We start from the raw sequence: 12,478 nt of genomic DNA, 5'->3' as shown, positions 1-12,478 counted from the left end.
AAATTCTGGTGATCATTAACCATGGCAAAACAGCAGATGTTGAAAATATAGCTTCCTTTGTCTGGGAGTCAACAATATACTTTGACACTAAAAGTATATAACCTCCTGCTCAACGGGCTATTGGCCAGCATCCTAAACCATGGGGAACGTTGCTTTCCAACAGAACTGCTCGCAGCTGTGCCACGCTTCTCTCTTCCTGGCTTGCACTGCTCGTTAGAATGAATAAACCTCATGGCATAGGTGCAGAATGGTTGAGTGGGGAAAATACTGAGCTAGAAGCCAGGAGGGCAAAGATTCTGTTTGTCCTCTGAGGCGAGCCAGCTGGATGCCCTTGAATAAGCTAGTAAACCTTAAATCTGGGCATTATAGGGGAATAAATGCCAGCCCTTCCTCCACACAAATGCACTTAAGGAGAAAATGGCGTCTTGGTCCTGTTAGCGAGTGGAATAGCTTCTTAAATGTGGAATAGGTCACTGGGGAACAAGTTTAAGGGGCAAGATTTGGCCAAAGTTCTAAGTCTTTATAGAGGCGATGAACATAAGTCAGCGTTTGAATAGAGTATGAGGTTCCAGGGGTGTCCAAGCCGCGGCCTGTGGGTCACATGTGGCCCAGGACGGCTATGAATGTGGCCCAACACAAAATTGTAAATTTACTTGAAACATTATTAGGTTTTTTTTTGTCATTACATGGTGCAGTGTATTTAACGTGTGGCCCAAGACAACTTTTCTTCTTCCACTGTGGCCCAGAGACGCCAAAACGTTGGACACCCTTGGAATAATAATATAAATGGAGCCGCTTTAAAATGGAGCCAGCACTGTCATGCCAGAGGGGCTGCCTGGTACGTCTTATGCCTCAGATCTTCGGAATGTTGAAACAGGACAAAATAACCTTTGGCCTGGGCCTATGCAACCTGTTTCCTTAGAAACTGTTTGCAAAGATAACCAAAAAAGCAGTTATGATGATGAAGGGTCTGATGGCTACTGGATTGAAAATTAAAAACATTGTTTAGAATTAGCATCACTGTGTTATGGTATCTGAACCAACAGAAACACCTTCTATCTCTTGATGTCATCGTTCCGCCTCCTTTTCTCATAAATACTCATTGTCTTTGTCTCCTAACAGGAACATTTCCTGGGTTTCTTTCTGAAACAGGGCTTCCAGAATCTCAATTCTTATTGATCCCAATAAATGCTGTTGCCTCTCACTTGGAAGAGCCTTTTTATTTTTAGGTTAAAAAGGGCATCTAAAAACCCCGCTTCACATGGTGAAGCCCCAGTGGTCTGAACATCCTTTATGTGCCTCCATTTTCCCTAATGAATACTTTGCAAATCTCACAGTTGATGGCAAAGTTGTTTGGCTGAGGTAGAGATTTTACAAAGAATACAGCCAAACTATTTTTAAACGTATCTGACCTTCATCATTTCTCTTTCTATGCTTGGGCTGCTGATAACAAGTTTTATTTTCTCCTTTCTTAGAAGTCACAGGAAAACTCATACAGATGTATACAAACACACTCTTCCTCTAAAGACTAACTTTCTTCTTGAGTGTTCACAGCAGGAGGTATGTGATACAAAGAAAATGGAAGAAACTATTAGAATTTCAGTTTTAATTTATTTTATATTGTTCTGAAAATTTTCTATTTTGTGTTTATTTTTATAACATTAATAGTAATGTAACAGTTTGTGTATATGATTTATAAATCAATGTGCATATGTTGAGAATAATTGCTTAAGACATTTTTTAATGATAGAGTGCAAGTTAAAAAAAACAATGGAGACCATCCGGAACACATCTTATTTCATTTAGGCAGACATGTTGTCTAGAAGGCTCCCAGGGTTACCAAGGGAAGGTTGTAGGGTTACCAATGTTTTAAGTCTCATTCCTCATGATATCAATGACTTTCCAAGCCTCATTCTTTTTCATTATAAAATAGAGAAATTGAAAACAAGCTACCTAACCATGAAACACTTTCAAGAGAGTTTCTTCCTTAGGAAGAAAAAAGACCTTAAAAATCTGCATGGACGATAAAATCCTGGCATGGGACCAGAGGAAGCTGGGCTGTCTTATTCTTTGTTGGAGTATCAGAAGGATGGCCACTTGGGTTTGAAGAGCTTGGTGGGTGCAACAGAATGAAGTCCAATGGGCAATGTCCATGGTGGAACAATCTGCTTTGTTTTCTTTCTTAAATACAGACTGTCTGTGGCCTTGACTGTCATCCTCTAAATCTCTTTTAGGCTGGAGGAAGATTTCAATAACACTGAACAGGAATCCCTGCAAACATCATCAGCAACATGAAGGTGAATTTTAAACACTAAGTTGACTGGGTCACAGGGTGCCCAGATTAAATGTTATTTCTGGGTGTAAGTGTGTAGGTGTTTCTGGATGAGTTACCCTTCGGATTGGTGGATTTCGAGAAAGTAGGTGGCATTCCCTGATGCATCAGCTGAGCTATTGCATAGAACAGAACAAAAGGCCGAAGAAGGACAAATTCACCATATGCTTCCTGCCTGCCAGCTTGAGCTGGGACACTTCACTTTTGTTGCCCTTGGATTGGGATTTACACCATCGGCTCTCCTGGTCCTTAGGCCTTTAGGTTTGGACCAGAACTACAGGCTTTCCTGAGTCTCCAGCTGGCACACAGCAGCCCATGGGACTTCTAAGCCCACAGTCCTGTGGGGTTAATTTCTCATAATCAATCAAGCTCTGTCTCTCTCTCTGTCTCTCTCTCTATACACACACACATATTTTTATATATACATATAGTTATATATGCATCTATGTAGATATCTATATAGACATTATATATACATCTCTCTATGTGTATATATATATGCACCTCTCTACATGCATCTATATAGATATCTATATGTCTATGTCTATGTCTATATCTGTTTACCTCCTACTGGTTCTGTTTCTCTGCAGAACCCTGCCTAATTACAAACAACACTCAAAACCACGTTGTTTTTCTTTGTTTGTTTGTTTGTTTTTTACTTTCTCCCGTAATACAGTTTGTCCGTCTGAAAAGTTCTTCATGGTGCAAAAGGTAAATGGAAAACTTCCACTGGGAAGACCCTGTGCCTATGGGAGGGGTAAGTAAGAAAATGACGTCCTCGGTTCTGAGAGAAGGCATGATTTATTCAGTCAAATTACTTCACAACAGAGTCTTCAGGGACAGTTGTCAGCTTAACACTTAATATAGTTTAAAAAGGTCAACGGTTACCTGTAAAATTATATATATTTTAATATCTAAAAAATATATTGCATATACGGGGGCAGGAAAATCCCTTGTATCCACAAAGGAAGCTTCGGTTGCTCTTTTCAAAGTTGTGGTGATTGCAGTATGTTATTTACAAACACTTCCAAAAGCATAAAGATTTAAATGGAGCACAATGTTTGCTTGTCCAGGCTGTTAAATATCTTTGCCAGTGCTTCTTGTTCTAGTAAGTCAGCGATGTCAATGTCCGTATTTTTTTTTTTTTTGCAGCAATAATCACATTATGACTTTTTAAAACCCAGCTATAAAAACGTACAAACAGCACAAATGTACAGATTGACAAAAGATGTACAAATTACACTTAAAAAAATAACAACAACTGATTTGATAGTAACATTGTATTTGTGACCGAGGTCAACTCGTTTATTTATTCTTTTTAATTTTTTAATTATTTATTTTTAATACTGTGAGATATAGGAAAATAACTCTGCATAATTTATACAGTAAACTGTCTCTGGATTGGGTGACCCTGGACCGATGCTCTGACAAGCGCACAGCGCTTGCGGATCTGTTTGTGTTTAGAAATCCCTAAGGCTTTTCAAAGTTCTGGGACCCACTGTCATTATTTTTTTTAAAAAAAGTTATTTATCACTCTATCTTTCAGGAGTGTCTGCACTTGCATTAATATTTATTAGTTCATGTCTTGACTGTTTCTAGTTGCATTAACATTTCTTAGTCCATATGTTGACTGTTTCTAGAGAGAACAGTCAGCCTAGCACACATTGCCTACTGAGAGGACTTTTGTGATCCTCTTGGCTCCTTAAATACATACACACAGGCTTTTTCTTTTAAATTCCAGTTGGCTGAAAACTTCACTGACCTTACAACCAATGATTCCAGTTGCCATCCACTGAATTGGGTCCTCCCAAAACAAGATCATAAATTTCCTGTCTCTACTTCCACTAAGTCTCAAACCAGAGCCTAACTGGTTGAGTCCAAGATTCCTTGTCATACTGAATCCTTCAAGGTCCATGATAAGACCCGTGTGTTGATAAGAAGCTGCTTTGGTCATAAAAATATAAAAGAAATTTACAGTTTCCACCATAGAACCATGACACAACCATTCCAGTAATCTAGGTATTCAACTCATAAGATGATAGGAGATTGAGAATTCAAACTGTCCTACTGGCCCACAGAATTATCATTTTTTTTGTTCAAGGTAGACAAAGCAGAAGATGCCAACATTAAAAAAGAAAAGGTTTGTTTTTATAAAGAACAAATACAAAGGTTCCAACAAGAAAGAACATCCAGTTTTGTTTGGTCTCCAAAGTCATGAGTGTCCAAAGTGTTCCAGGAAGTGTGAGGGCTGGGGCTTCAGGGAGAAGAGGCCCACCGATGATTAAGCTTCTAGTAGTAGCTGCCTAAGTGTGAGGGCACGTGGGTGTTAGGGTGGCGGGGGACATTGGGGTTGGGGTAGATTCCACCTGTGGGGGAGGTCCAGTATTGTGAGGCTGCTCCAAAGAAGCTGGAGGAAGTTACGGGCATGGAGGGGGGGTGGGGAGGGACAAAGTTCACCTTCTGTTGATGGGCGTGGTAGGAAGGCATATAGGAGATATCAGAAGGGTACTTGTACATGGACGACTCAGTTGGATGCGGCTGCAGAGCCTGGGCGATGCCGTGGAAGTCAAATTTGTAGGCATACCTTTTGCCATGCACTTTGGTCATAATGTTTTTGTCATAGTAGTATCGGAGGGCCCGGCTCAGCTTGTCATAATTCATGTTGGGCTTGCTTTTCCGCTCCCCCCAGCGCCTGGCCACCTCATCGGGGTCCGTCATTTTGAACTCCCCATTGGTCCCCTCCCAGGTGATACAGCTGGCATTGGCACTATCGGAGAGTAGCTCGAGGAGGAACTGCCACAGCTGGATCTGCCCGCTTCCTGCAGGTGGCGAGACCAGGAGAACACAGAATATTCAGAATCCAATCCCCTAAATGCAAGGATTCTTTCAACCTCTCTAAGAAACGCTTTATTCCCTTTTACACTCAGAATCTACTTGGCAATCCCTTCTTTTCATTGTTGACTTCCTTTTCTGTTTGCCACTAAGATGGGCATTACAAGCATAGTTAGATCTTAAAAATAGTTTGCCTCACAGCCTGGTGAAATGCCCTGTGGGTAACGAGGTGCTGGATTGCCCAGAACTAGGTGTGTGATTTGGGGCAGGCTGCGGCCACAGCCATCATTTTTGGCAACGTGTCTGAAGTTTCTCCTTCTCTAAAGGCCTGAATCACTGTCCATTTCTGCCTTGCGATGGAGCCCCCCGAGGTGTGGCAGGTCAGTGTAAGAGCCTGAGCCTGGAGACGGCCATCAGGGTGGCAGGGGGGAGGTGTGGCACAGGCTTTAGGCTGACAGGCCCTGCCACGCTCCTTCGCAGAGCCCGGGCACCTGCTCCCAGCTCTGAGTTCTCCAGGGAAGAACCTGGGCCCAGAGAAGAGTAACAGGGGAGGGAGCCGGGTGGCTTCTTTGTCCTCTGGGCGGAAATAGCCAGGCACTAAAGGACAGGCCTGGACACAGGGCAGCCTTAGTTCCCTCGGGCCCGCCTCTCACACAGGGGCCTCTTAGCTCACACGTGGAAGTCTGGACTTAGAATTCACTTTAGAGTTACTTTTGATAATAAACCTTTAAAATGCACTGTCAAGTGTATTTTCTCTGCAACTTTTCAGGGTCACCCCTCTTTGATAAGGCCAGAGAGCTCAGCAGTGCTTCCTAAAATCAAGAATAAAACACCTTTGGGACATTTATTCACTTGTGCCTTGCACAAGGCAGGTAACTGAGAGTCCACTGGAATTGTTTCCTTCCCCTAACCTTCATTTTTCCCTCCTGGGACTTCTGTCTGTGCCATTTAGGACTCATCTCAACCTCAGTGCAGGTGTGCAGAGCTAACACATTTGTTTTCCACCAAATACATCATTGCCACCAACTAACAAGCCCTGACCTCTCATTTGTACACTACAGAAACAGGTGTTGAATGTTTTAAGGAAAACAGTACCCAGTCAGGTGTCTGAACTTAGGACAGAGGTCTCTATGACCTCATAAAGCTATAGAACATTCTGGAAAGAAAATCTTGCAGGCCAAAGTCAACTCACCGGGGTTGGCTAGGCGACTACTGGTTGGGCCCAGGATCTGATAGGGATCTAAGGAAACAAAAAAGGAAATTTGCTTTACTGCTATTAAAAATATAAAAACAACAGCATTAACAATAAGAATACCCCAAAGGTTTACACTTTTATTTCAGTATCATAGGAAAGTCTGATTTTAGAAAACTTGACTGTTTTATTTGTAGACCCCAAAGATCTTGATCACAGTTATGGTTCATTCCAGTATTTATAGAAATAACATGGAGTAGTAACGGCATTATTTTTTTTTTCATGTTTGATGTCTAAAATTTGTAGATAATGCTGTTATTACCTAAAACAGAGTGATGAAGCCATTTGGAAAGGGGCTGGCTAATGTTTAATCATAACAAATAAGGTATACATGGTTTATTAAGTGGACCTAAAGAGGATCTAATGACCACTGGTCTTTAATAGCTCTACCTATTAGTGACAACTTTATATACCTCTGCTTTTCCGAGGTAGCATAAAATATACATGCCTGGAAATCAAGCAGCCTGGTTCATAGACACAGCTCTGTAATAAATTAAACTCATTGGATGATCTCTGGGTATTGGTTTTCTCATCTGCAAAATGAGTGGGCTCGGCTACTGGATCCCTCAGTTCTCTCCTTGTAACAACATTCTGTGATTGTAAGCTTGGAAATTTCAACACTAACTGGAATCTGTATTTTAACTATAAAATTACTATTCTTGATGTCTAAGTTTACTTAAAATTTATGTGATTATTTAGCTATAAAAATCTTTGTAGTATTGGTTTTAGTGAGGTTTGTCCTCTTTTTTTTCAGGTGAAGAGATCATGGTAGATAGCTGAATCACAACTGGGCCACGTTGTTAAAGGTTTGGCATCATTTTACTTTTTTATGGTTATAATTGCAATTTTAAAAATCAACATGATTTGCCCTGGCTGGAGTGGCTCAGCGGATTGAGTGCCAGCCTGTGAACCAAAGGGTCACCAGTTTGATTCCCAGTCTAGGGCACATGCCTGGGTTGTAGGCCAGGTCCCCAGTAGGGTATGTGCAAGAGGCAACCACACATTGATGCTTCTTTCCTTCTCTTTCTCTCCCTTCCCCTCTCTAAAGATAAATAAAATTAAAATCAACATGATTTATGGGTTTCTACTTAGAACCATAAATTAACTTGAAGAGTCCATAAGGCCATTCAGTCCACTCTTTTTTATCCACATGGTATGACAATGAAAATGTTATTGGCAGATCAAATCTGTTTTGTTGTTGCTGGGGATTCAATAAATCCTTTATGTGAAATCAATCCTCTGTTTGTCTTGTGTTTCTAAAATTTCCTAATGACTTGAAAGTCAGTTTCCTAATTGCTCTATCTTCACTGGAGATGGAAAACAGTGTTTGCCCACACCAAAGCAAATGGCTTTTTCAGAGCTTAACGTCAGCTGAGTCACACAAAGAAGACACAGCTGGCCTGGGGAGTGGGCTCAGGAGCCATCCTCAGTCATCTGAAGGATCTTCGCATAAAACAGGAGGAAGATTTCTCTTGAGGGTAAACTGGGAAGCTTGAATGGAAGCTATAGGGAAGGGACTTTGGCTTGAATAATGGAAATGAGCCCAGATAAGGAGTGAACTCCCTGTCGTTTTAAGTATTCAAGTAGCGGTGTGGTAACCCCTAAGACTGAGATGTTACAGAAGGATTTACAGACCTGGATGTCTCTATCCTTCCCGATACTAAAAACCTCCAATTCTATGGTTTTAAAAGTTCTCCTACCTAAATTGTTAAGTAGATGTATCACAGGATGAAGGTATTTCTGAAACTAAGCTTGGTAAAACTTACATCAAAAGGCTTGGCCAGCTCTCGGGGTTGTTATGCTCTCATTAATAAGCTATGTAGCTTTTTAGCTAGCCGCTCTGCCTCCTGGGCCTCAGTTTATTTTACAGAATGAGGCATTGGGAAGTTTCATCTTTAATATTCCTTTTACTTCTGTTACTTAACCACTTGGTTCCAGTGCCTGTTACATGATTCACAGATCTATTACAGAGAGCCAGCTAGAGGCTCTTGGGGGAAAAACGAGGGCAGGCGCAGCCTGCTGTTTAAACGCCCTTCAGTGGATCACGTGGAATCGGTGGCTGCCTAAGCAGCAGAAAAGGAATCGCACACCACGGACAGGTACCTGGCTGGGGCCGTTGCTCAGTATTCTTACTCATTGTCTGTGCTCCTGCCAGGGGAGGACCTGCAGCAAGACAAGGAGAAATGCGGTCAGCGGGGCCACGCCCCATGAGGGGAGAGAAACGTCTTGTCAAATGCCCTCCAGAAGGAGGAGAAATGTGCTTGCTCATTCATTCACTCACTCTCTATGCACTCATTCATTCATTTCATTTTATAAATATTTACCTGGACTCTACTATGTGCTGGCACTGCTCCTGATGCTAGACATTCAGCAATGAACCAGCAGCTCCCAGTAGAACTTACATGTGAATGGTGCAGACAATGATGAACGACAATAAACACACTGTATAGCATGTTTAATGGTATAATGGTAAAGTGGTATAATGGTCAAAGTGGATTTCACTTTTAAATAGAAAATTTCGAGAGGCCTTTCGTGAGAAAGTGACATCTGAGCGAAGGTTGACTGCTTTTCGTGTTGGCATGTTTCATGGGCTTCCCCCCATTGCTGTCATAGCACCCCCATGTTAGATCCGTGTTTCGTTGTTGTTGTCGTTGTTGCATGGTCTAAGACTTACAACTCCCTTCTCTTCCCACTGACCCACCATACGCTGTTTAGCTGGTTTAATCTCTCTAAACCATTTTGCTTCACTGTCCCAAACCCTTGGTAACCCCTCGTAGACTACCGAATTAAGGTCTATCTTCATAATGTCCTTCATGCCCCCTTCTTTACCTTTCCAGACTTCTTCCCCTTCACACATCCTAAACTCCAGGAACCCGGAGTCCTCACTGACTGCCATGCATAGCAACCTCAGTGTCTTCCCCTGGCGCTCACTTCTGGGAGGGTCTGTCTCCCCCATCTCTGCAGGCCCAAATCCTACTTCTCTCTCTGGAGCCAACTCAAATGGCCCCAAGGTGCAGAGGGCCCTCCTGGATACACCCAGATAAAGAGTGACGTGTGAAGCGTGATAGCCCCTCCCCCTGCGGGTCTGTGCCTGACTCATCTCTTTGAACGCCAAGGGCCAGATTCTTGGCACAGAGTAAACAAATAATTCATACATATTATTGAAAGGAATCTTGGTTATTGCTGGGGCATAGATTTGTAATCCCAACCTCATTTTCGAAAGAATTCCCTTCAAAGTCCATTCATGTGCTTGACATTTTGCTTCCTGGACCTAGCAAGATGGACACGTTTCTGGTTCAAGAGCTTGAGTCATTCTCTTGCCTCTCCCTTGAAGGGAGATTTTAGGTCAGAGTTCAACACAAATTGATGTCTCAGACCCTTGCCATCTCTTCATCAGGTTATGCTCCATCTCAGCCTTCCGTGAAGTGGGAACAGTGACATCGATGTGACTAAGCTTTGACAGTATGAGCAGCAAAATCATAGAGGGTCATAGTCATCATTTAAATCCAAACCAAGCGACCTTTCACACTGACCCTTATCCTAAGAAACCTGCCTTCAATAATTCTAAAACCAAAGACAATGAAATGGAACTCAAAGGTCTGAATGAAAACCCCTCACCCTCTTTTCAAAGAACCAGTATCACTGACAGGCCCTAAATAGACAATTAGTTTGACATCCACTCAAAAAGCAGGACAACAAATTCTTGCTCCCATCCTTTTTTTTTTTTTTTTTAATCTTATAACTTTTTTCTCCACCCTGACCTTGGAAAAATGTTTTCCTCCAAAAGGTAGAATGACATTTACTTACTTTTGTTGAGGCCAGAATTCATGTTATTGCCCCATCCTCCTCTCCTGACTGAGTCGTAAGAAGGGTCTAATGAAAAACAGCAAGTAGTTATACATTAGTATCTCCTGCTTTATACAAAGATTGAGTGAAGATGATCTTTTAGTAATCCAGAGAAACTAAATTTAATTCGCCCGTTATTTTATAGGCATCCCTAAATTCCAGAAGTACGTTCTTGCCCTGGGGCAAAGGTGGAGCATGTAGAAGGAACATTGACTATTCTGATACGGAGCCGAAGTGACCAGAAGAACTCTGAATTGGAAGTCAGAGGACTGGTTCAAGTTCTGTCCCTGGCATTACTTGTGTGAGACCTTGGATGAATCATAAGACATTCCTGTATTCAACCGTCTTTAATATGAAAACAATAATTTACATGATTTATCGACCTTATAGGGTTGAACTGAATGTCTGTGTTCCCCCCTCTCCAAATTCATGTGTTGATACCTAGTCCCCAGTGTGATGGTATCAGGGGGTGGGGTCTTTGGGAGGCGATTAGGTCACGAGGGGGGAGCCCTGAGGGACGGGATTAGTGGCCTTGAGAGGAGAGGCTACGGAACTGGCCTGCCCTCTTCCTGCCCTGCGAGGACACCGCAGGAGGTCCGCAGTCTGCAGTGCAGAAGAGGGCCCTGCCAGAATCTGATGGAATCAGCACTCAGACCTCAGACTTCCAGCCTCCAGACACATGGGAAATACATTTCTGTCATTTATAAATTCCTCAGTCTGTGGTACTTTGTCATAGCCATCCCCAAAGGGCTAAAACAGGTAGTGATCAAATGCTATAATATGTGTGAGACATCTTCTAAAGCTTCCTACAAATATAAACTAATGCAAATTTAGAAAGAAAAAAAAGTCTATAGAAACTCTGAAGAGATGGACAGTGTCCAGATCCAAGACTCCATGAGTAGGATGTCTCAAAGCCCACCCGTGTCATTACAGGGGGCCGACTCCAGCCCCTCCTTGGGCCCGCTGATGCTGTGGGTGAGGCCTCAGGGGTGTGAGCGCATGCCGGGTGCTGCGAGGCCCTTGCGCCTTTCTGCCGAGAGTGGAGAAGGCTTAGCCTGAGCACACAGAGGAAGGAAAAAGGCCAGCGGTGTGGCTGGAAGAAGACACGAGAAAATGGAGAGATGCCTCCTGCCTGAAAGTGACTAGAGTCTCGCTTCCAAGTTGCCATGGAAACTCCTCCATTGAATCTGAACGTTTGTGATCCCAACCTCTTTCTTGAAAAAAATCCACATGCCTCTGTAACTGTGTTCAGAAATGTCTTCGCTAACTGGCTGGGGACTCCCCCTTTTCCTTTCTTGTGGTGTGACTCCCGTTGTGACATTGAGCAGGAATAGCAGAAGAGCGAAGGACACAGAGTTATGACTTTCAAAGTCTTTCCGTGAACAACAAAGAAGCCATGAAAACCATCTGAACAAATGGAGCACAAACCTCATCAAACAACAGCCTGACGGAGTGAAACACAAACCATCCCCCTTGACCGCTCCCAAGCCTCCAACAAATTAGAATAAGAACTACAGAGTCGGATGGGCTCTTCTAACTGTTTGTTCACTGTGTCTGGATAAGGAGAACCAAAGACAGGGACAGTTTTCTTGTGGAAAAACCCACGTGCGAATGCACATTCCTCCTGGCTCTGGAAAAGCCAGTGCAGCTTTTAAATTACAGTATTTAGCAACTGGCATGAAAAGCAAGCGGAGAGTGAGGGGGATGGGGAGAGAGAGCAGGGATGGGGGACAAAAGAGAGGCAAAGCTCAACTCATTTAAGAGGCCTGTTTTATTTTTATTTGACTTTTCCCCCCACAATTCTTCCAGCAAATAGATTCCCCTGCTTGCTTAAGAACAGAATAAAACAAAAACAAAAAGCCCAACTTGTTTACAAGCTTGGAATGAGGTTGATGGCTCTCATGGGCACTTTCTCGCAGGGGTCTGCAGAGCGTGTGTGGTGCTGGTATGAGCCAAAGGAAAGGCAAGGTGCTCCGAGGATTTTTCCGTGGTGGGGGATGCCAGTTAGGCCTCTGGTGCTTTATTTCAGAGTGACTTCTTTATTTCAGTGTATGGTGTGTTTAGCCACAGAGCGGATACAGAGTAATAGGGCACGTGTTCTCCATCCTTGCATTTAACCGTGACTAAGGTTGTGAGGAACTCTGGGTAATGGACCCAGGGAATGGTGGAGGTGTTAAGGCTGCTGGAGGTTGGTTAAGAAGGCAAAGATGAGTGTG

General features: G+C 42.9%; 1 protein-coding gene across 2 annotated transcripts in view; it reads right to left on the bottom strand.

Annotated features, from left to right (window-relative positions):
- Positions 1-3,002: 3,002 nt before the first annotated feature.
- FLI1 (Fli-1 proto-oncogene, ETS transcription factor) overlaps positions 3,003-12,478 on the bottom strand; it is a 115,075-nt gene continuing 105,599 nt past the window's right edge. For both annotated transcript variants that reach the window (XM_054579448.1, XM_054579449.1), the window contains 4 exons: positions 10,224-10,289; positions 8,520-8,579; positions 6,357-6,404; positions 3,003-5,151 (listed from right to left, as the gene is read on the bottom strand). In XM_054579448.1, the coding sequence (XP_054435423.1) occupies positions 4,622-5,151; positions 6,357-6,404; positions 8,520-8,579; positions 10,224-10,289 (704 nt within the window). In that variant the 3' untranslated portion in view covers positions 3,003-4,621. The remainder of the gene's footprint in view (positions 5,152-6,356; positions 6,405-8,519; positions 8,580-10,223; positions 10,290-12,478) is intronic.

This window comes from Pteronotus mesoamericanus, unplaced genomic scaffold, assembly GCF_021234165.1.
Source record: "Pteronotus mesoamericanus isolate MK-2021 breed Mesoamerican mustached bat unplaced genomic scaffold, CSHL_Meso_final contig_53, whole genome shotgun sequence".
Taxonomy (NCBI): Eukaryota; Metazoa; Chordata; class Mammalia; order Chiroptera; family Mormoopidae; genus Pteronotus; species Pteronotus mesoamericanus.
This window is presented reverse-complemented; position numbering and strand designations above follow the sequence as displayed.